This window comes from Cuculus canorus, chromosome 1 (genome assembly GCF_017976375.1).
Source record: "Cuculus canorus isolate bCucCan1 chromosome 1, bCucCan1.pri, whole genome shotgun sequence".
In the NCBI taxonomy this organism is placed as follows: domain Eukaryota; kingdom Metazoa; phylum Chordata; class Aves; order Cuculiformes; family Cuculidae; genus Cuculus; species Cuculus canorus.
Genome location: NC_071401.1, coordinates 155,935,056 through 155,954,673, shown reverse-complemented (window position 1 = coordinate 155,954,673; position 19,618 = coordinate 155,935,056). Strand labels below are relative to the sequence as shown.

General features: G+C 51.1%; 1 protein-coding gene across 5 annotated transcripts; it reads right to left on the bottom strand.

Moving 5' to 3' along the window:
- On the bottom strand, positions 1–16,687 carry SEPTIN3 (septin 3). 5 transcript variants are annotated; one of them, XM_054055486.1, is made up of 11 exons: positions 14,823–15,056; positions 13,570–13,757; positions 9,441–9,632; positions 9,063–9,191; positions 8,253–8,334; positions 7,740–7,877; positions 7,259–7,376; positions 6,713–6,808; positions 4,589–4,688; positions 4,080–4,131; positions 2,207–2,825 (listed from the first exon to the last, which is right to left on the bottom strand). In XM_054055486.1, exons 3-11 carry the CDS (start codon positions 9,601–9,603, stop codon positions 2,690–2,692), a joined length of 1,014 nt encoding a protein of 337 aa, XP_053911461.1. In that variant the 5' UTR covers positions 9,604–9,632; positions 13,570–13,757; positions 14,823–15,056; the 3' UTR covers positions 2,207–2,689. The 5 variants fall into 5 exon arrangements, with proteins under 5 accessions (XP_053911467.1, XP_053911461.1, XP_053911440.1 ...); XM_054055492.1 differs by lacking the exons at positions 13,570–13,757; positions 14,823–15,056 and having other exon boundaries at positions 1–2,365; positions 2,694–2,825; XM_054055465.1 differs by lacking the exons at positions 13,570–13,757; positions 14,823–15,056 and adding an exon at positions 16,357–16,687.
- Positions 16,688–19,618: the final 2,931 nt, after the last annotated feature.

The following is a 19,618-nucleotide window of genomic DNA, read 5'->3' as shown; positions in this document are numbered from 1 at the left end:
TGCTGTAACCTTTGTTTGGTCCCAAAAGTCATAGAAATGGCCACACTGCAGCTGAGAGTGATGCAGCTCAGTGGCAAGAGAGTTCCTCTGGAGCAGTTGTGTGGCCTCCAGAGAGAGCTGTGTGAGAAACCAAGTGCAGGGAACATCTCTGCATGCCCCTGCTACAGATGTCGGCTTCGTGCTTCAGTGCGGTGAAGAGGAGGAGCCCCGGGGGAGTCTTTCCTGTTGCACCGAGTTTAAAACACTGTCTAGAGTCTAGGCAAGAAGGCAAGAGCAGCCACAGCAGAGTAGGCGGAGAAAAAGCTTCCAGCAGCCAGAGATGGTGGGACACTGTTCACACTGGGGGAACCTGGCCTGGCTGGCTGATGAAGGTAAGTTGGGAGAAAGCCTCACGCTGGGCTGTGGACAGCCAGTGTTGGTGGTGGGATGGGGAGCAGCATTACAGGATGGTTTCTGCAGGGTGCACGGTGCAGCTGGTGGCACCGATGGTGAGGGATTTATTCTCTGTGGGGCTAAGGACCCTGGTGCAAACAAGAAGGCAGTAGCAAGGCTCTATACACACGCTGCATACAGGATCACTGGGAGCCGTGAATGTGGGTAGCGAAAGGACTGCCAACAGCTGGTACGGCCCTCAGGTCCTAGTGATGCTGAGAATGGTTAATTTGTGTGGACATGTAGGAACAAAAGTGAGGAGACCTTTGCTTTGCAGTGACAGCACCAGAGAAAGCCACAAGATGGACATGTGTTCTTAGATGGTTCTGCCAAGGCTTGGAGCAGCCTCTTCCCAGCCTTGGTCCCAGTACAACCTTGTCAACCAACCTCAGGCTTGGCTGGAGTCATCCCCAGCTACTCCCTCACTGGGACCTCTTCCTGCCTCCTGCACTGTCCTTTCCAACCTCCATCCCAAACCCACCACCGCACTTCCCCTGACTCACAGTACTACTGTCCCATGCCATAATGTTCTGCACATGCACTATAAATGCAACCATTGTTCTCCTGGAGGTGACAGCCCCTGCCAACTGTGTGACATGCTAGGTGACAGGTAGAGACTGCCACACTCAGGACATCTGCAATTTTCTCTCCTCCTCCCTTCTGTCCAGCCATCCCTGACACTTTCCGCCTGGCTGAAAGACATACAGGAAAGAGCCAAAGCTGGCTAGGCACAGGCATGTAGTCTTCAGTAAAGCTGTGCCTCTTTCTGCTCCTGGGGCTTTACCTTCTCTCCCTGTCCCCTCCAGGGGAAGGTAAACCTACAACTTCTCAGCAGGACACAAAAGAACATTGATAATTGATGAGGAGGTGTGAGAGCTTGGGAGAGGGAGGAGTCTGGAGAAGAGGAAGGTTCAAGTACTCAAAGAAAAGGAGAGACAGAAAGGGCCCAGAGCAGAAAAAGTGAAACAGGGAAAGAAAGGAAGGAAGCTGTGAAGGGCCAAAAGGGAATGAGGGCAAAAGCACAAGAGAGGACGGTGTGGAAGCTGGGAGGGCAGTAGGAGGGTGGAAGAGCAGCATGGGCTGAGACTGCTGGAGTAGCAAACAGCCATTTCAGTGAGGAGGAGGTATCTCTTGTGTTCCCCCAACCAGTGGAGACCCAGGGAGACACCCTGGCCCTATGCCTCTTCTTCCACAGCTCTTCTGCACTCCTTTGAGATCCTGAAGGCCCTGTGTTGATCAGGGTTGTTCCTGGGGGAGTCCTCAGCTGAGACCTGCCATTGCACTGTCTTTCCTGTACTCCCATAGCAAAGGGTCCATGTTGTGGGAGAAAAGTTTGGCCAGGACCTGTGCAGTGCCAGCAGAGAGAGACCAGAGGGACCGCTGCAATGGGGAGTGAGGTGGGGAGACCTCAGCATAGCTTGGTCTGAGCTAGAGGATGCACAGGATCAAAAACCTGTGGTACTCAAAGCATGGCTTTTGATCTTAGCGCTGGGCAGGACAAGTGCACTCTCTGCAGCAGAAACATGTTTGGTTCCTCTGGATTTTGCTTCCTTTGGAAAATACAGGTATTTCCCCCAAGTACTTTGATGCTTCTCAAATAGATGCTACAACCCAAGTACTGATTCTGTTTCCTTCCACTGGTTGCTTACCCTGAACTGCGAAACATGTCAGTGTGCCACTTGTCCCATCTATCCACTTCCAAGGTGGCCATTTCCCCTTGGCAAGCCACAGCAAGAAATGGGGATAAAATACTGGGCCACTGTGCCCTCAGACCAGCCAGTTGCCTTCCCACCCACTGAAGACCCCACAGACATCACTGCTGCCATCACTTGAAGACACTGCATGCACTGACTCCACCATCTCTCTGGAGTCTCTCCTTGCCATGTCTCCAAGTGATAAAAAAAGAAACACAGCTCCCACCTCCAAAGTCCACCTTACTCTCCATCCCTATTTCCCCCAGGCAAGACACAGCTGAGACAGAAAAATGAGAGAAAGGAGGATGACGGACAGTCTGCTGTGCAAAAAAAACCTGAAACCAAGAATGAGGACACTGTGGTAAGGATGGGGGAGATGCCTTTGGTCCCTCTCTGGCACATAGGTAGGCACACGCACACACGCAGTCACGCTGGCATCCTACCATGGACATGGAGGATGCACCACATGCTTCTGAGACAGTCCCATGGTAGAATCAAAGGTAGGAGGGGTGGGTTGTCATATCCAGAGACACTGGGTGACAGCGGGGAGGGGTGCATGTCATTCACAGGTTACTTTCATTGTTTTCCTCTGTCTCGACAGCCATGGGGGGCAGCCCTCCGTTGTCATTCAGCCGCTTGGCCCTGTAGGTCTCGTAATGGATGTTGTGGGTCACTTCTTTTAGGTCCTGAAGGTGGGTTCTGCAGGGGGAAAAGTGAAGATGGGATTGGAAAGAAAATACATTAACCAACATCAGCACAGTCAGTATTTGTCTTCTGTTGTTTGTTTTACTCCCCAAGATAAATGGAAGATTTCTTCCATCTCTTTGGCTAATGAGCGTATCCTTCTTTCTGCATGAGTGCCATCATACGCAACTGAGAGCTGAAGCATCATTATTCAAGAAGACATAGGCAGGTTGTAGGACATGGCCTGAAATACCTTGCTGTGCTTGCAGGGGTCCTGACTTTTTCACACCTCTGCCAGTGAGATGGGTACTGGCCATCCTGGTATGTCAGAGCAGAAAGGGCTTGTCTCATCTGAAGCAGTCGTGAGACAAGGTGGTACTAGGAGGGTGTCTCAGGTCCACTGCAGACCATGACCTGCTGAACATTGCCATAAGCAATAGTCCCTAACCCCCGCAGAAAGCCTGTGGGCTTGGACTACTGTATGCTTTGTGGTGATCACTTGGTTAGGATGCTTTTGCTGGAAGACTTAGGGAAAGCACACCTGCTGCAGAAGATATTGCAAAACAAAAAGAAAGCAGTAGGGTGATGTCAAAACCATGATTGTACCTGGCCAAGTGTCTCAATATCACCATACTCACAGGTGGAATGAGTCACAGGGCTCTGGCTTTGAAATATCTTTCCCTTATTTTATTTTTTATTGTGTTTTTAAAACCTTATTGTATTTATAGGGAACAGAGGTGACCCTGGATCTGCAGCTATGCTACAGGATTTGGGGCAGATACCATTTGTGCTGAGACAACCTCATGAAACAGTATAGAAATAAGACAAGACAATGAAAGCTGAATAAAATATGGAGCTTTTCACTTCCAGGTTGTATGTTCCAGCACATCCCTCAACCTGGTAGGACAGACACATGGTTGAGGAAAGGATAGTGGCCTCTTTCTCCCTGACTCCAGCTCCAACCAGTTGTCAGCAACGAATAGAAGGTGTTGAAACCTAATATCTGTAATGGGAGATGTGGGTGCTGGTAGTACCCTGCTTTTCTTCAGGTGTCCAGGTGTACATTAAAACTAGCACCTACCTGACATTGTCACTAATAGAGGCATTGGAGTATCCAGTCCTTAACTCAATCCAACCCTACCCCACATAAGCTTTCACTGCTTGAAATGTACCTTAGTTTCATTTCCACAGGGGATATTTCACTCTAAGAGGGTCTCAGGAAGACACTCTTCTCATCAAGAGCAAACTGGTATGTGGCCATGGCCTTACCTGATAACAAAATCTCGAAGAAGGGCAAATTCACAGTGAGTGAGGTTTTCCACTGAAAAGAAAGCAAGCAACTGTTATGTTTGATTTTTTTTTTTTTCAACAACCTCTTTGTGCTTACAGAGCATGGGAAGGTCTTTGCCATGGGGCAAGTTCCAGTTAGGAAGAGCCTGCATACCTCATAAAGGGCAGGCAGTTGTCTGAATGCCACACCATCAGGCATTGAGAAGACATGCTAAGACGTGCTTGAGGAGGAATTTTCAATTGAAAACTAAGGCAACCTCAGGAGCTCAGCTTCACACACTGTGGTGTTCGGAGTGGCTCCAGCTCCTGCCAGTTAGCAGTAGTGGCACCACATTGGGTATGGTGAAGTTCCTTCCCCCTTGCTTGCTTTTGAAAAGTTTATCGCAAAAGGGATGGGAAGGTAGCCATGGGACTTGTTATCCGGACCCTTGTCTCTTACTGGGGCCTGCAGAGATACTTTCAGCTCCTGGAAGCAAAGGGTTTTTTACCTTCAATGATTCCCCAAGGTGTTTTCCTGCCCAGGACTCTTTTGCCATTCACTTGGTACTCCTTGTCACTGCCCACTACTGCGAAGGGCATGCTTTCCTGCTGGGGAGAGACATGTGGAGAGACCTATTGAATTAGATAGCAGCACCATCACTGTTCCTCATGGACCTTTCCTCCTCTCAGCTCATTAAACAGAAGGGAAGAGGTTCTCCAGAGCGGTGCTTCACAGGCTGTTCTCTTCACCCATCAGTGCTATAGCTAGCATTTTGGGCCTCTGCTTACAACTGTCCTTGCACTCTCTGAACTTATTGGGTAGTTTGCAGCAGTGCCAAGGTCTTTGGAGAGAGGGGCAGACCTTTCCTGTACCCATCTCCAATATTTCTGAAGAGGAGGGATGACCAGAAAAGGAACACCTTGGGGTAACTAGGAGGGGGTCTGTGGGCTCAGGGCTGTTCATAGAAGTAGTCTACAGTGAGTTTTTCCTTACCCAGTTTGTAGTTCTTCACACGATGAAGGAAAGGACTCAAAATAATCCTTCCCAACAAGACACATTAACCAAGTTTAATGGCTGAAATGGTTATGCTGAGGAAGGCCAGAAATGGGGTAGGGATGCTGCTTTCCCGGGAAGTGGAACAGTGAGTGAGGCTATTTGAGACCTAGATATTCTAAGCATGGACAGAAAACACCTGTTTCCAGAGCACTGGAGACACTGTTATCCACAAAGTTGTGCAAATGCTCATAGATTTACTCTACTTTACAGACGACACTAGCCTGTGAAGAAGATGCAATTGCCACAGGAAGGGAGATCAAAAAGCAGTTTATTTCTCATGTGTGAGGCTATCCAAACTGAGAGAAAATGATGCTGAAGAGCAGAACAAAATGTGATGCCCTTCTCAAAACCAGAAGCGGTTTGGAGAGGAAGAAAGCCCATCTGGTCTTCCCCAGAATGTGTGATGTGTTACCAAACAGGAAATGATTAATGAAGCTGCAGAAGGTGGGAATTTCTATTCAGGCTATGGCAGCTAGGGGAGTTGAAAGGGCAAGTGTTACGTTGCAACACAAGACTTCTGGAGCTTCTTGAGGACCAACATGGAGGCCAGTCTATTTCCATTTAATGGCCTAGCCACAAAAATGATGAGTAGGATAATTAAAAGCACTATCATCACGGGCCAAGAGGTCTTGTCAGGACAAAGGCAGACTAGGTTATTATCCAAGAAGATGTACATAAGATTGAGGCACAAAGAGCAACGTTTAGGGAATAGCACTAAGAATTTATGCTACAAAGCCAGAGCTTATGAACAAGCAATGACTGAAGGAGGTGAAAGACTCCACTGTGCTAGTTAGTCACAGTGTGATGAAATTCTTTAAAAAGCACATGTGGTCCATGGGCTTAGCAGTTCAAACCTCAGAAGAGATGGAATAGCATGGGGTACCAGAGCCAGGGCTTGAAAATCAAATCAAACTAGAGCAGATGCAGAAAGAAGTGACTAGGAGAATTAACTACTAAGGAATGGGAAGCTCATCCAAAGGAGCTTGTCTCCTTTAGCTGAGCAGAAGGTCAGTGAAGGGTAATATCATTCTCTATAAATGGCTTGAGTAGTGGAGGGGAGCACTAGTTAGGAGAACCTTTTGAGACAGTGTTGGCACAAGAACACAGATATAATCCTGGGCACAACCTGGCCATGGACAAACACAGGCTGGAAATCAGGGGACAGTTTCTAATGTTCTGAGGAGGGAAGGATGGGACAAAGTTTCTCACAGGGCTGAGGGAGCAAAGAGCTAGACTGCTTTTCACAACAAATTTGGTCAGTAGGTGAGCGGGTTCATGGGGCAGTTGTCTGGGAGAGAGGCTGGCTATCAGCCCTTTGGTCCTTAATGGTAGCCAAACAGAGCATTCAGCAACAGGAGATGGAAAATAGTCGTTCCTCACTCAACCTTCATAGCACCTTGTAGCAGGAACAGGGACAAATTAAGCTGAGAAGGAAGAATCACCATCCTCTACATTCATTGCATCTTTCATTCAGGCACCAAAAAAACACTCGAAACCTTATAGTGACACATTAACACTCATTACATAGAACCAACCCTCATCCCTCCTTCCCCTCCCACAAAAAAATGTTTCCTACCCTGATTTTGTCGTTCTCTGTTTTATCCTCCAAGTCCTCATCAAATTCTTTCTGGGGGTAAAACTCGATCCCATTTACTTCTAGCTCTTTGCGCACCTGGGCAGAGACATTTTAGGGCACAAAGCAACATGAACCTGAGGGAAAGGCAGGCAGGATGGCTGTGCAAACACATGTGGGACGTCCTTCCAGCAGGCAGTGGCTGGAGGGATTGTCCCCAGGAAAGTGTGCAGCAAAGTCAGGACATGCATCAGCAATGACACGTCTTTCTTCCCCAGTCCCAATTACTTGTCTGGCTCTGCAGTTCCCATTGCAAATCATATCACAAGATGTCACAGGGACACACATCTTCCCCCTCTAACAGGTGCCCTCAAAGCCTTAAACAGCTGCATCTTCAGGACAGCCTCAAGACTTACCCATCAACCCAGCACTGAACTCTGTGCATGCCCTGGGGACTGTGCTGCAATCCTAACAAGAAGGGTGTCACTCATTTCTCCAACCCCTGAGCCAGGGCAGGGAGGGATCCCACACAGGAGAGGAGATACTCACTCTTTGTTTGAATTCAGTCTTCTCCTCCAAGGTCATGGTGTCAGCCTTGGCAATAACTGGGATGATGTTGACTACCTTGCTGAGATGTTTCATGAACTCCAGGTCCAAAGGCCGCAGGCTGCAGCCCAAGAGGAAACAACATGGAAGGGGTCACTTTATCCTCCTCACCTTTCATCTTAGTGACTCTCTCAGCATCAGGGCATCAATGAAACCTCCCATGTATGTACTCTGCTTGCTGCCACCATGCTATCATCTCTTTCTTCCCATCCATCCTGCCCTCTCCCAAAACACACAGTGGTGTTTCTCTTCCCCGTGTTATCCTAGACTCTTTCAAGCCCTGCAGCACCCAGATTTAAGCTAAACAGCGGCCAGCCCCGCAGACAGGACCCCTGGGTCCGTGACTGAGATACAACACTGCGGGCTATGTATCTGCCACAGAGGCACCAACATCATGAGGAAAGATGAGGCACTGTATACATACGAGTGGCCTGTGGGGGAGATGAAGTAGAGGCAGCAGTGCACTCGTGTGTCTGGAATTCGTTTCTTCCTTGCAATATTCACCTCCTCTTTCAAAAATTTTTCATATTGCTCGTTGATGTATTTCTCAATAGGCTCCCAGCTGTTAAGATGGAAGAGAGAGATTAACAGACAGGTACAAATCTCTTCATGTTCCTGCTTACAGTGTTGCTGGCTCTGACAGCAGCAAATCAGGCTCAGGCATAAAAAATATCCACCACAAGCATCTCACCATCAGCAGAGATGTTTAAGAGCTCATGTAACTAAGCACAGAAATAGGCACTTGCTATGTATAGTGTGCTTACCCCCAGGCACGCACACAGACCCATGGCGTTCACAATTCCACATCCCCATTACCAGCCCTCCAAGTGTGATGGGATCCCAGACAATTTCCAGGCCAAGTAAGTGACTGTCACTCCATACACCTTCTTAACTCCAGCCCTTTCTGGTACATAGACCTTGACTGTGTAAAACTCACCAGTTCTCATTGTTGATCTGGTCCCCAAATCCCGGGGTGTCAATCACTGTCAGCTTCATTTTGACACCGCCTTCTTCAATGACTAGGGAAGAAATTGCAAACAATCATACGCCTCCCTGGGGATCTGCTTCATCATGAAACATGTCTCTGTCCCCTACAAGAGGACAAAAGCACTCTGCCTTCATCCCTGCCCAGCAAGCACAACCAGGCCAGGTGGGGTCATTCCTCAAAAGTCGTGACCCCCACTTGCCTTTCTGACCCCAAATTTTGGTAACAACTTCACCAAAGCCACCTTATACCTCTCTGCCACAGGAAAATGGATTTGTGCTCCATCTGTGGCCCAGAAGCAGCACCTACCTTACACAACTTGTCCTCCCCTCCAACACATCATTGTGAATCTGAGATGATGCCTATTACTCTGCTTTGCTGTAGAAGCTGTGCTGATGCTTTGCAATGAGGAAATGTGCTCTATCAGGCTTGGGATGGGACTCACCAATGCAATTTGTATAGATCATTAAGCATCTGCAGCTGAGAATGACTTAGAGCAAGGCTTAATCCACGTATGCAGACTAATGTCTTGGCAGAAGAAATATCTATAACTCTTCTTCTACCCCTCACTTTTGGCTATTGCATCAATGGCGTTGCTTTAAGAAAAGCTTTGGCTGGGTATGAGGCTATCTAAAACTGGCTCTTGTCCTTTAGCTTCCCATGGACTAACAGCAAAGAATTGTTTGCATAGACTATTGGGGTCTTCTGCAAGACTGTGCTGAAGCACCAATATTGCCTCCACCCCAGCAGCCTGGCTCTTACCATGCCCAATGGCTTTGATTTCCACTGTCTTGGGGATCTTCTCCTCCCGGTTCCAGCCTGAAGATTTGCGGCTCACCTGGGATTTGAAGAGGGTGTTTACCAGTGTCGACTTTCCCAGTCCACTCTGACCTGAGGATTGCAAAGAGGAAGCTCATGACATCTGCCACAGTCCAGTGATGACAGCAGGCCCAGGAGATGGAGCCAGGCTGGCAGGGGAGGGGGCTGTAGGTGTCTCCTTGTCTTGTGCAGGCTCTCCTTTTCCCCAGAGCAAGCACAGTCTGCTCCCTCACACCCTCCCTGCAGGGCTTGATCTCCCACTTGCCCTCATAGGACAGTCCCTGGCTGTGGTTCCCAGTACCTCAGCTAGTCCCTGCCTACCTACAACCATGATGTTGAAGTCAAAACCTGTCTTCATGGTTTTCTTCCGCATCTGCTCAATGATGGTGTCAATACCGATGTAGCCCAGCAAGTTGGCATTAATGCCCATGGGTTTCATCGGTACGGCTGGTTTTTGTCGTGTCTCTGGGACCAGCTCAGACATGGCTGCTTCGTTTTTGCTCTCCACTGGTCCTGCATAGAGAGAAAGATAGAAATATCATCACTGAGGTATAACAACAACCTCCATCCTGATCTGTCACGGGGGCTGAGGGCAACTTTGAGCATCCATTTCAAGGGCTATGGAGGATGACCAAATGGGTAGATTTTAGCAGTGAGGCTCTTCATGAAGGAACATCTACTTGAGTTTCCAGGACACTCTTCTATGTGTCACTCCAGATGAGAAGGCAGAGAGGTGGGCTCATTGAGCATGCAACATGTTGATGGCTACCTCCAAACAGCAGGAGTAAAGCCAGTGCAACTGGCTGGGGTCCTAATCCGGGCCCCAAAGCTCTGTGTGTGCGTCCTCGTTATTGTCTCCCAGTTCTCACCAGAATTACCAGCGTTTTCCTCCTTCAAGTTCAGCATATTTGTGATGGAACAGACTTACAAAAGTCATCATGTGTCGTCCCGGCACTGAAACAGAGTTTGGGATATACTGTAAGGATTTGTAAGCTTGGTCCTTGCTTTGGTGTTACTGGCTGTGATGTGCAGGCTGAGTTCCTCAGAAGAAGGCAGTGTTGGAAGTGCAACACATAGCCACAACCCCTGTGCTCACCTCTCACCCACAGATCAATGGGGTTTTTTATGCTCAAGAAGCTAATAATCATGATTAATAAACTAATCTTCTAGGCCTTCCCTTTTCCCCTTCCTATCCTCACTTCTTCCATATAGAGCAAATGGGCAAAAAGAAAGACCCTGCAGGCTTCCCAGCCTCTCCATCTCTTTTTCGGGTGAAGGGCACACACTGGTAGGCCTCTTCCATTTATCTCCACCTCCTGTCTCATTAGTGAGTGGCTTCCAGCCGCTGGGAGGAAGCTGGAGGGTGGGAGAGGAGAGGGCACAGATGAAAAGCTGTAATTGGTGGGCGAGGGAGGCGTGAGGGATGAATCTGGAAAGGAAGATGAAGTGGATGGGAATCAAATACCTTTCATACACAAACCAGCTGCAAACTAGAGCCTCTCCCACTCTAATTACCCAACTCTAATTACTTGACTCCTCCATGCTTTGTCTCATCAGATGGTTATTTTTCCAGGACAGGGACAGCATGTGGTTTTGCTTGGTAAGCGCTCCTCTTGCTTTGGATGCCACTTAGGTTCAAGTATCTCACATTAAATTATCCCTTTCCGTTGTTTTGGTGGACCATTTTGCTTCTCTCAGCATAACCTGCTGGTTGCAGAGGAGCACATGAGCAGCAGGGCAGGCATCTGCTGTGTGATGGGTCAAACATGCCTGTTGGAGACAAAGATGACTCAGAGATCTCCAGGCTGGGGACACTGACAGCAGCAGTTCAGGGTCCCTGTGGCAGCTCAGCCAGGTCATGCAGAGGCAGAGGCTGGGAAGAGGTGAGAGAGATTCTGTTGAAGGACAAGGTTAGGCTGCAACAAGCTGCATGGTTGGCTGGTGACCCTGCCTAGCATTCCCACTTCAAAGCTCCTGTGAAAACATAAAGGGCTGCTCTATCAGAGAAAAATAAGGTTTACTACTCCACTGTTGAATGCTAGAGGTAGACCTTGAAGAAGGGCCATCCTTGGCAAGGACGAGGATGCCTCCACTCAGCAACTTTTACACCACTTGGGAAGTCTTTTACATTAGACTGGGAGAAGAGATCTTTCCTCCTGCAAGAGGACAGCAGCATAGCCATCTGTGCACAGCACCCTGGGTGATGTCCAAAAGGTCCTGGCTTCGTACCACCTCTGCTCCACCTTGCCCACAGAGGAAAAGTCTGCTGGAGGGTGGCCCTCTCTCCTGCTCTTCCCCACTGAGCAAGGGCATTCTGAGCTATCACCATCCTCTCCAGAAGGAGCAAGAAGCACCCCAGGGGGATCAGAGCACAAGACGGACTGTTGGCTTGAGCCTGGCTGGCAATTTGGAGCACCTCATGCTGCCGGGCAGCTGCCGGAGGAGGCAATCTGCCTAGCCGAGCACTTCTCGGCTGCAATCCGCTCTTACACCCGTCACAGCTCGTCTGTGCCTTTCTTGCTGACAGAGCATCCCCTGGGGCTCCTGTTGTCTTTTTCCAGCTTTCTTAAAGCTGCTGCCAGCCAGGAAAGCCTTTCTCTCTGGCACAGCATGGAGGACCAAGCCTACCATCTCTCCTACACCCTGCCCTTTGCTCATCCTCTCCTGGGCTGCCCCACACCACCTGTACTGTAGTCGTGTGGCTGTGCCATTCCCGTATCCTGTTGCAATATCCTCCAGTGCAGGCCCTGCTGGGGTCCTACCTACCTCCAAGTCAAGAGGGGAAAGGGAGACAGGGATAGATGCGAGATGTGGGGTGGGGGCTGTGGCCCCAGCGTGGCGCTTGGCTACTGCAGTAAAAATGGAAAATAAACCCTGGAGGTGGACAGGGAAAGGTTTAGGTGGGAAGAAAACCCAGCTGAACAGATGAATAGGATGGGTACAGGACCTGGGACATGCAAGCTATGATCCTTTTGCTGCCTGGGCAGTAACTTGTCCTCAGGGAGTCTCTTGCCATCTCCTGTATAACTTCAGTTCCTTGTCCTTACACAGGGAGGAAGGAAGGAAGTTGCTGGCAGCCATCCTGAAGGCTCACTAAGAGGTTTATAACTCATCTCTCAGTCTCACCAAGGGACACTTTGCCCAGAGCTAGCAGATGTTGATAACTCTGCTGTGGACATGGCCATCCCTTTGCAGGCTACACTGGTGGAGCCAGAAGCTTGCAGTGGCTGGAGCAGGTATTTCAGAATCAGGTTCCTAAGCACCTATAAAAAGTCTTGAGACCAGGACAGAAGATCTCCAGAAGTTTTCCTAAATATTTCCTGGGTTTTATATCAGTGATGTCACCCTGGGCGTTTTGATTTTGGACATTCAGTGTCTCAGAGTAGACAATGTCCCTTTCTCCTTTCAGTTGCTTGCCTTCCTCTCTGTGTGGTGTGCCTTCCCGTGCAGCCTCAGGAAGGGAAGCCCCCATTCTGCGAAGAAGTACCCCAGGGATCAGCTTGCTGCACATGATTTTCCATGTGTTGACTCCCAAGGATGAATCCTAGGAGCCGACTGAGGAACAGCCTGCTGGGGATGTCAGAGTATGCAACCCCAGAGCTTGAGGGGCGCCTTGAGATATGAAGTGTGTCTATCTGATCTCCTGGGAATGGCTATTTTACGTGCAGTAATGAAAAGGCTGCTAGGAAGCCTCGTTATTGCTCTGACTGACTGGTTGAGGAATAGTGTGATGCATCTTAGGCACATCCCATAGCCCCTCCAGCTGCCCCCTGTGACGAATACATGATAAGGGACTGTGTCCAGTAGAGCTGATAATGAATAGAGGGTTAGGCAAGGTTAACTGCTTGCATCCGCTGTTTGCATTGCTACCCTTCTCACTGCTGCTTTTGTTCTGCGTGTCAAGTGAAGCTGATTTAAGAGGGCGGTTGTTGGTGATACCTCTGCTGCCCATTTCCAAGCGGGAGGTGACGCAGGCTGGGTTGTCAGGGGATAATCAGAGGACATGCTCCACTCGGCTCTGGAGCAAGGAAAGGTGCAGTGTCTTGGTTCAGAGCAGGCAGGACTAGAATGGCAATGGGTGCCTGGAAACATCTTAGCTATCTCCTGCTCCTGACACCCGCCGACCCACCCCAAAACCTCTCCCTGGAAGGCTGGCATATATGGCCAGCAGCAGACACCGCTGCCACAGTGCACCCTGCCTGCCCCTGATGTTTGCAGCAGCTAGCTGAGGACAGAGGTGGCCCTGCAGGTCCCCTACGGGCTCAGGTAGTAGGGACTAACATCTCCTCTGTGCCCATAACCCAGATACATTTGTATCCCCTCCCCCTGCCTTCCCATCCTTTGTCTGAGTGGCAAGAGGGAGGGAGGGCTGCAAACAGTCGCTCACCACAACCCAGATTACAGCAAGGAAAGGCTATTTAACCCCCACATAACACATGGATGGCTTCACCGCAGCTCTCCTCCTGTGCAGCATGAAGCTTCCCTGCTCTGGCTGGAGGCAGCAGTTCACAAGTTCATCTCACTCCAGTCCCTTCCACCTCATGTAGCCCTGGACCCACAGACCCACTCCCTGCAGGGGCAAGTTCAGAGCCTGAAGGTGCTGGCAGGAGCAGGCCCTCGGAAGGTGACACCAGGTTCCTAGGAAAGAAAGCAAGTGGCTACTTCAGTAGCACAGCCTCCCTGAGGCTTGCAGGCATTAGAATCTATTCCTTGCTTTAGATCTGCAAAGATGCTGGACTGAGCATCTCTCCAGTTGAAAAATCCCTTTCCTCCTCAGTTTCCGTGATGACTCCAGGGCATTTCTTCCAGCTGTGCAGGGCAAAGGCTGAACTGTGCCAGATGCACCACCTGACCTTGGGGTACAGAGCCATTCTGCTTAACAGATGTTTTTGCCTGGCCTGAGGATCGCTAGGCATTTCAAGTGAAGCAGGGAAGCAGCCCGAAGGGCTGCTACAGCCTTCCGGGCAGCAGCCTTCCTTCCCCTTAGCGCTCTGCAGAGGGCTCGGGCAGGATCCTGGCTCTGCTGGGGTGAAATCTAGGGCAATGTTTGCTGAAGCCTCTCTGGAGATGCAGAAGCTGCAGGTGCTGGGGCTGGGCATGTACCGAGCCCAGATGCCGCAGGGTTAGATGCTCTCCTCAGCCCTGGCCGTACCCTCGGTGCCGCTCCCTTACCGTGTAGTTTTCACCCCATGCCCCAGCAGCACAGCTGTATCACATTCCAAGAGGATGCTCAGCATCGCCTAGACCAGGGCACCCGTGCCACCACAGCTGCCTGTCCCCCTGCCCACACACCTGCCCGTGCTGGGACTCCTGCACAGATGCCCAGGGAGCAGCACAGGACATCCCCACTGCCCCAGCAGCGAATGACTGTCACAGGCAAGGGACAAGCCAGTCGCCAAGCAGCTTGTGGGCTTTCCCCAGCCCTGGACCAGCTGGGATTATCTCTTTCTTTCAGAGCAGCCCCTGGCGCCAGCTACTCCCCATCAGCACTGCAACCAACCCTGCTCCTTCTTCATGACAGACTGCTGCCACCAGAGGAAAATAAAAGAGGAAGGACAAAGACAGGACAGATTTTCCCTGCCACCCCTCAGGGTCATTCCTCCCATGTGGCCAGAGCTGGGCACAGCAGAAGGTGCCTGCATGAAAAGCCCCAGTGGTGTCCCTCCGGCATCACCCAGCCCTGCCAAGCCCAGAGCATCCTACCTTTGAACATGAAGCTTCCTTTGTCTCCGAAGCCTCTCCCAAGGGTGGTTTCCCCCACTTTTCTAGCCTGACGCTGACGCAGTTTGAGGGGCTACGAAGCTCTGGTTTTACCTCTCTCTTTCTTCCCTGTATCCTCTTCTCCCCCCCTCTCCTTCCCTTCCTTCTCCAGTGGCTATTTCAGTGGAGCAGAGATGCTGGTGCTGCTCCTGCTGCCATCGTCATGTGACCTGAATATTAAACATCGCCGCAAAATCTCCCCCCCGCGCACCCTCCCCCGGCTCCATCCCTGGCCTCTGCCAGTCTCCCCATCGGGGTGGGCACATGGAGAGGCTGCCGCCCACGGGCACCCTATGTCCCAGAGGGGGGCCCTTCGCACCCCCGCACTCCTCCTCCCTCCTGGCAAGTCTCTCTTATAGTGAGGAAGGAGTAGAGCAGCAAGCTGACTCCCTGTAATGGATGCTCTCTCAACATCCTATGGGTTTTTTCTTGCCCCTTCCCTATTCCCCAGTGGTTTCAGCATCTCTGCTTATTTAGGGGGAGGGATAATAAACCCCAGTGGGGCTGAGAAAGGATGCTTTCACCCCTAGGTATTTATCGGGTCCAGAGGATTGCAAGACCTCCTTCTGCTTTGTGGAAGGGAGGAAACTGGGAGTGTTTTGGCTCATCAAAAGCAATTTGCCCTTCAGTTTCACTTGCGGAGGCGTGAGAAACCTTTTCTCCTCCGGCACCACAATTTCTGGCTGTCAGCCTGCGGTGCAGAGGCAGAGCGAGTGCTGTCCCTTCTCTGTGTGTGTGTCCATACATGTGTGCGTGCATGTGCATGTACATACATGTGCATGCATGTGGGAAGCAGGGAGAGGTCTTGATAACAAGCCATGTTGTCATGTGCAGTTCATATCCCTGTGTGCATGTGTTCTATGGATGTGCCTGTGCCTGGAAAGCCATGTAGATGCCCCTGGCTCCCGGTGCCTTTGGAGGGGCACCCTCTTTGTTTCCTTCTTCTGTGGCTGTGAGCCCCAGCTCTGCCCCACCATGCCATGCAGGAACACAAACATCTGGAGCTCTGACCCACTTTCAGGGCTGTCCCCATGTGTCCCTCCACCGTGCAGCAGCCCCTTGAGTGGGGTCCGATCTGGCAAGGGATTTGAGTGCCTCTTTGCAGGACGCTGGGGTGAAAAGGGAACTGCACCCAATGTGGGTTACAATCACCGTTGATGTTGAGGAGTTACCCAGGCTGGGCTGAGCAATCCAACATCCAACTGTATCAGGACAGACAGACAGACGGGCATCCCAACAGCCACAACAGCTCCTGCCCTGGCACCCACCTGTTTCCCCATCAGGTGCTCACCTTGCCACACACCCACCGTTGCTCACCCACTCCCAGTGTGGGCGAAGCAGAGGAGCCTCGCATCCTCCTCCATGTCCCCCAACTACTCCTGAAGTGCCCTGCCTCACACCGAACCCCATGGCACTGCCAAGACCCCCCAGTGCCTCCCCACCCCCTGCCCAGCCCATCCCGACAGCAGAGACCCACCGGAGCATGGTGGGGAGCTGGACACTCCCATCTTTGCCGCCACGGCAGCCTCTGCCCCACCGGAGCTGCCACATCGCTGGGGACCCTCTGCCACCACGGGACGGGGGCGAGGGGGGACGGAGGTGATGGGTGCTGGACCCCGCAGCCGCTCCCAGGGGGTACCCCTGCCACTCCCGCCAGCCCGGCGCAGGGTGACCGAGAGGCAGCTCCACTTTGTGGAGGGGGCAGGGGTGCCAAGTAGGCTGTCCCGCCTTGGCGGGGGTGCCGGAATGCGGCTGGGGCCAGCCGGGGTGGGCAGGCGGCTGCGGTGAGGAGCGACGTCCTCCTCCATGGCAGGCAATGGCTGGATGGAAGCAGAGGCGTGAAGGCGGAGGGCAGGTGGTGCTGGGCTGGAATGGGGGTCGAAGCTTTTCCTGGTGCTGGGGTTAGCGTCCCAGGGTGCAGTGCTCCCCGGAGCTGCTGTCATCCCTGAGCCCCCACCAGCAGCCCTGCCAGCCCGCCTCTGCCCCGGACAATGAAGTTCTTGTGCCTGCCCGGCATGCTCCCACGCCTGGCACTGTCACTGCTCCTGCCCCGGCACCTTCCTGCCCTCCACTGCTGGCAACCCCACCTCACAAGCAGCCCCATACCATGAGCAGCCCCACAGCATGGGCAGCCCCACAGCATAGCCCCCTGCCCCACTTCCACAGTGGGAGGTGGAGGAGCAGTGCAGACCCAGCAGGTCAGGCCTGTGCCACCTGCTCCTAAGGACAACGAGGGCAATTTGCAAAAATTAATTTAAATACCTGAATTTTTGAGATGTTTTCCCTTCCTCTCTTCTTTTTTTTTTCCTCAAATGGCGGATTCCAGTTCAACAATTTATGCCCCACTGAGGAATTTCGGTGTTCACTTGTCGGGTGTTTGGCTAGGTTTATGCTTCTTTCCCTCATTCTGATTTTCTTTTCCTTCTTCGTTATTCTGATAATTTCTTAATTTTGCCAGCTTTGGGTCATTTTTGAGGTCAAGAAGGCATCCATTACAGGGAGTCAGCTTGCTGCTCTACTCCTTCCTCACTATAAGAGAGGCTTTGGAGGGCAGCACAGTAACCAAGGAGGAAAGGACAAAGGAGTTTTGGTGGGGCAGGATGAGAGTGTGTGTGGTTTGGTAGGCAAACGAGAGCAAAGAGAGGGAGGGCTGGGCACCCACAGCACTCACAGCGTGGCAGGGACAATGCTTACCCATGGCCAGGGTGGAAGAGGAACAACCCATGAGCAGCACAAAGCGTAACTTCTCTACTACTTAAAAGGCAAAGAGACAGAGAAAGTGGAAAAGACCAACCTGATGCTGTGCAGTATTTCCAGCACTGTCTTCTCTGATGTTTTACATAGTTTAATTCACTCTCTGTGACTGTTTCCCTCTCTCCTGAGGTCTCTCTGGCTGCACAGGTCCCACAGGGGAGAAACAGTCTCAGTTTTCAGGTAGTGTTTGCCTTTGGCTTAGTTATTCCCAAAGAGCTGTGGCACAGAAACCAGGAGGATGAAAATCTACCTTGCTGTAAAGGAAACCTCACTCCATACTGGTCCTTGCTGCCTGCCTGGAGTTGGAGGCAGGCAACTCTCAGAGGAACAGCTGGAAAACAAAGCGTTTGCCACAGATTTTGTAACACACTTTTATTCCACTGGACAGCATTGGCAATAAAGTCCTTTGTAACTGTGGAAAATACCTGGCTTGGTACTGATTGCATCAGGACTAAACAGCACGCACAGCATAAGCCAGAAGAGATGAATAACAAATTTGTCTCTAGTCTAGCCGTGACCTGTTTGTCATCTCCTTTTTGCTCATTTTCTGTAGCAAGTCATGGGCAGGCCGGAGGTGAAACCAGCAGGATGGCATGCAGAGGAGGACACAGAGGAGGAAAGATGGAACCTCCATGGGGAGCCCCATCAATCACACCACAGATGCCATCTGGCCAAGAGCAGTGGTAGAAGATGCAGCCTTTCGTTTTTACCAGGCTGGTGGTTTTCCCCTCTTGTCTTTTGACTCAGCAGGTGAAAGTGGGTTTGGAGGAAGTGCGATGGCAGAGCAGCCTGTGCTGGTGCAGGACACAGCAACCAGGGTCCCCTTCCTGCAGGGATAGTTTAACCGAGGAGATCTGAGGAGATCTCATAGCAACCTTCCAGTGCCTGAAGGGGCTACAGGAAAGCTGGGGAGGGACTGTTCACAAAGGCTTGTAGTGATAGGACATGGGGAAATGGGTATAAACTGGAGAGGGGAAGATCTAGACTAGACATAAGGAAGAATTTCTTCACCATGAGGGTGGTAAGGCACCCGCACAGGTTGCCCAGGGAAGTTGTTGATGTCCTATCCCTGGAGGTTTTCAAGGCCAGGTTGGATGGGGCCTTGGGCAGCCTGATCTAGTGGGAGGTGTCCCTGCCCATGGCAGGGGGCTTGGAACTGGGTGAACTTTGGGGTGCCTTCCAACCCAAACTATTCTATGATTCTAACCTGTCCCTGCCTGCTCCAAGCCCCTCAGTTCCAGTAATAAAAGAGGTTTTTATTGATACTCCATGGCTCAGCTGGGATCTGTTCACAGTGCAGTCCCAGCTATGAGGAATTCGAGGTGAGGAAATAGGTTTTCAAGCTGGCACTTGGAGATACAGCTGTATTGTGCTGAAGGGCAGGGGTTGTGAACCATGGAGCAGAGAGTGGAACTTCAGACCATGCAACCCAACCGCATAGCATTTCCTTTTCACAGCCCAGATCACCAAACCACAAAAATATGTGGGGTTTCTGTGTTTCAAGTTGTGCTTTGAGCCATTGTTTGACAGGGCAAACATAGCTTTGGGCACAGAAGTAATCCTGCTCATCACATTTCCCTGCTGAGTGAGACTTGACAGTTAGGGTGCTCACATCATGATCTCTCATTTTGGCTGAATGGAAGGACTCTGGACTTCTCCTCTGGCTGAAACAGAGCCAGAAAATTCCTGGGTTTGGTGTGGAAGATTAATGGTGATATGATTGCAATCTGGATGGATGAAATGTCCCAGAAAGACCCAGGTTATTTACAGGATGTCCTGACCCGATCCTTCCTCAACCAAAACCCTTAAAGCTAAAAATTAACCCTGGAGAATTACCAGTGGAGCATCACTCAATCAAACCAGCCCTGTGTGCTCTCCTCTTCTCTTTATGAATGGAGGAGAAGACCTCCGCTGACAATTTCATAGGAGAGGCTGAGCCCATCTGGGATCTATGGCAGATCTGGGATCAGCGGCAGATCTGGGCA

What these genes read in the sequence shown, in the direction of transcription:
- SEPTIN3 (XM_054055465.1), bottom strand. Translation starts at nt 16,687, where the DNA reads ATGGAGGAGGACGTCGCTCCTCACCGCAGCCGCCTGCCCACCCCGGCT. An exon ending in CAGATCAACAATGAGAACTG is followed by an intron (nt 7,878 to 8,252) that starts GTGAGTTTTACA and finishes CCATCTTAACAG; the next exon opens with CTGGGAGCCTATTGAGAAAT. An exon ending in ACCTTGGGGAATCATTGAAG is followed by an intron (nt 4,132 to 4,588) that starts GTAAAAAACCCT and finishes CTTTCTTTTCAG; the next exon opens with TGGAAAACCTCACTCACTGT.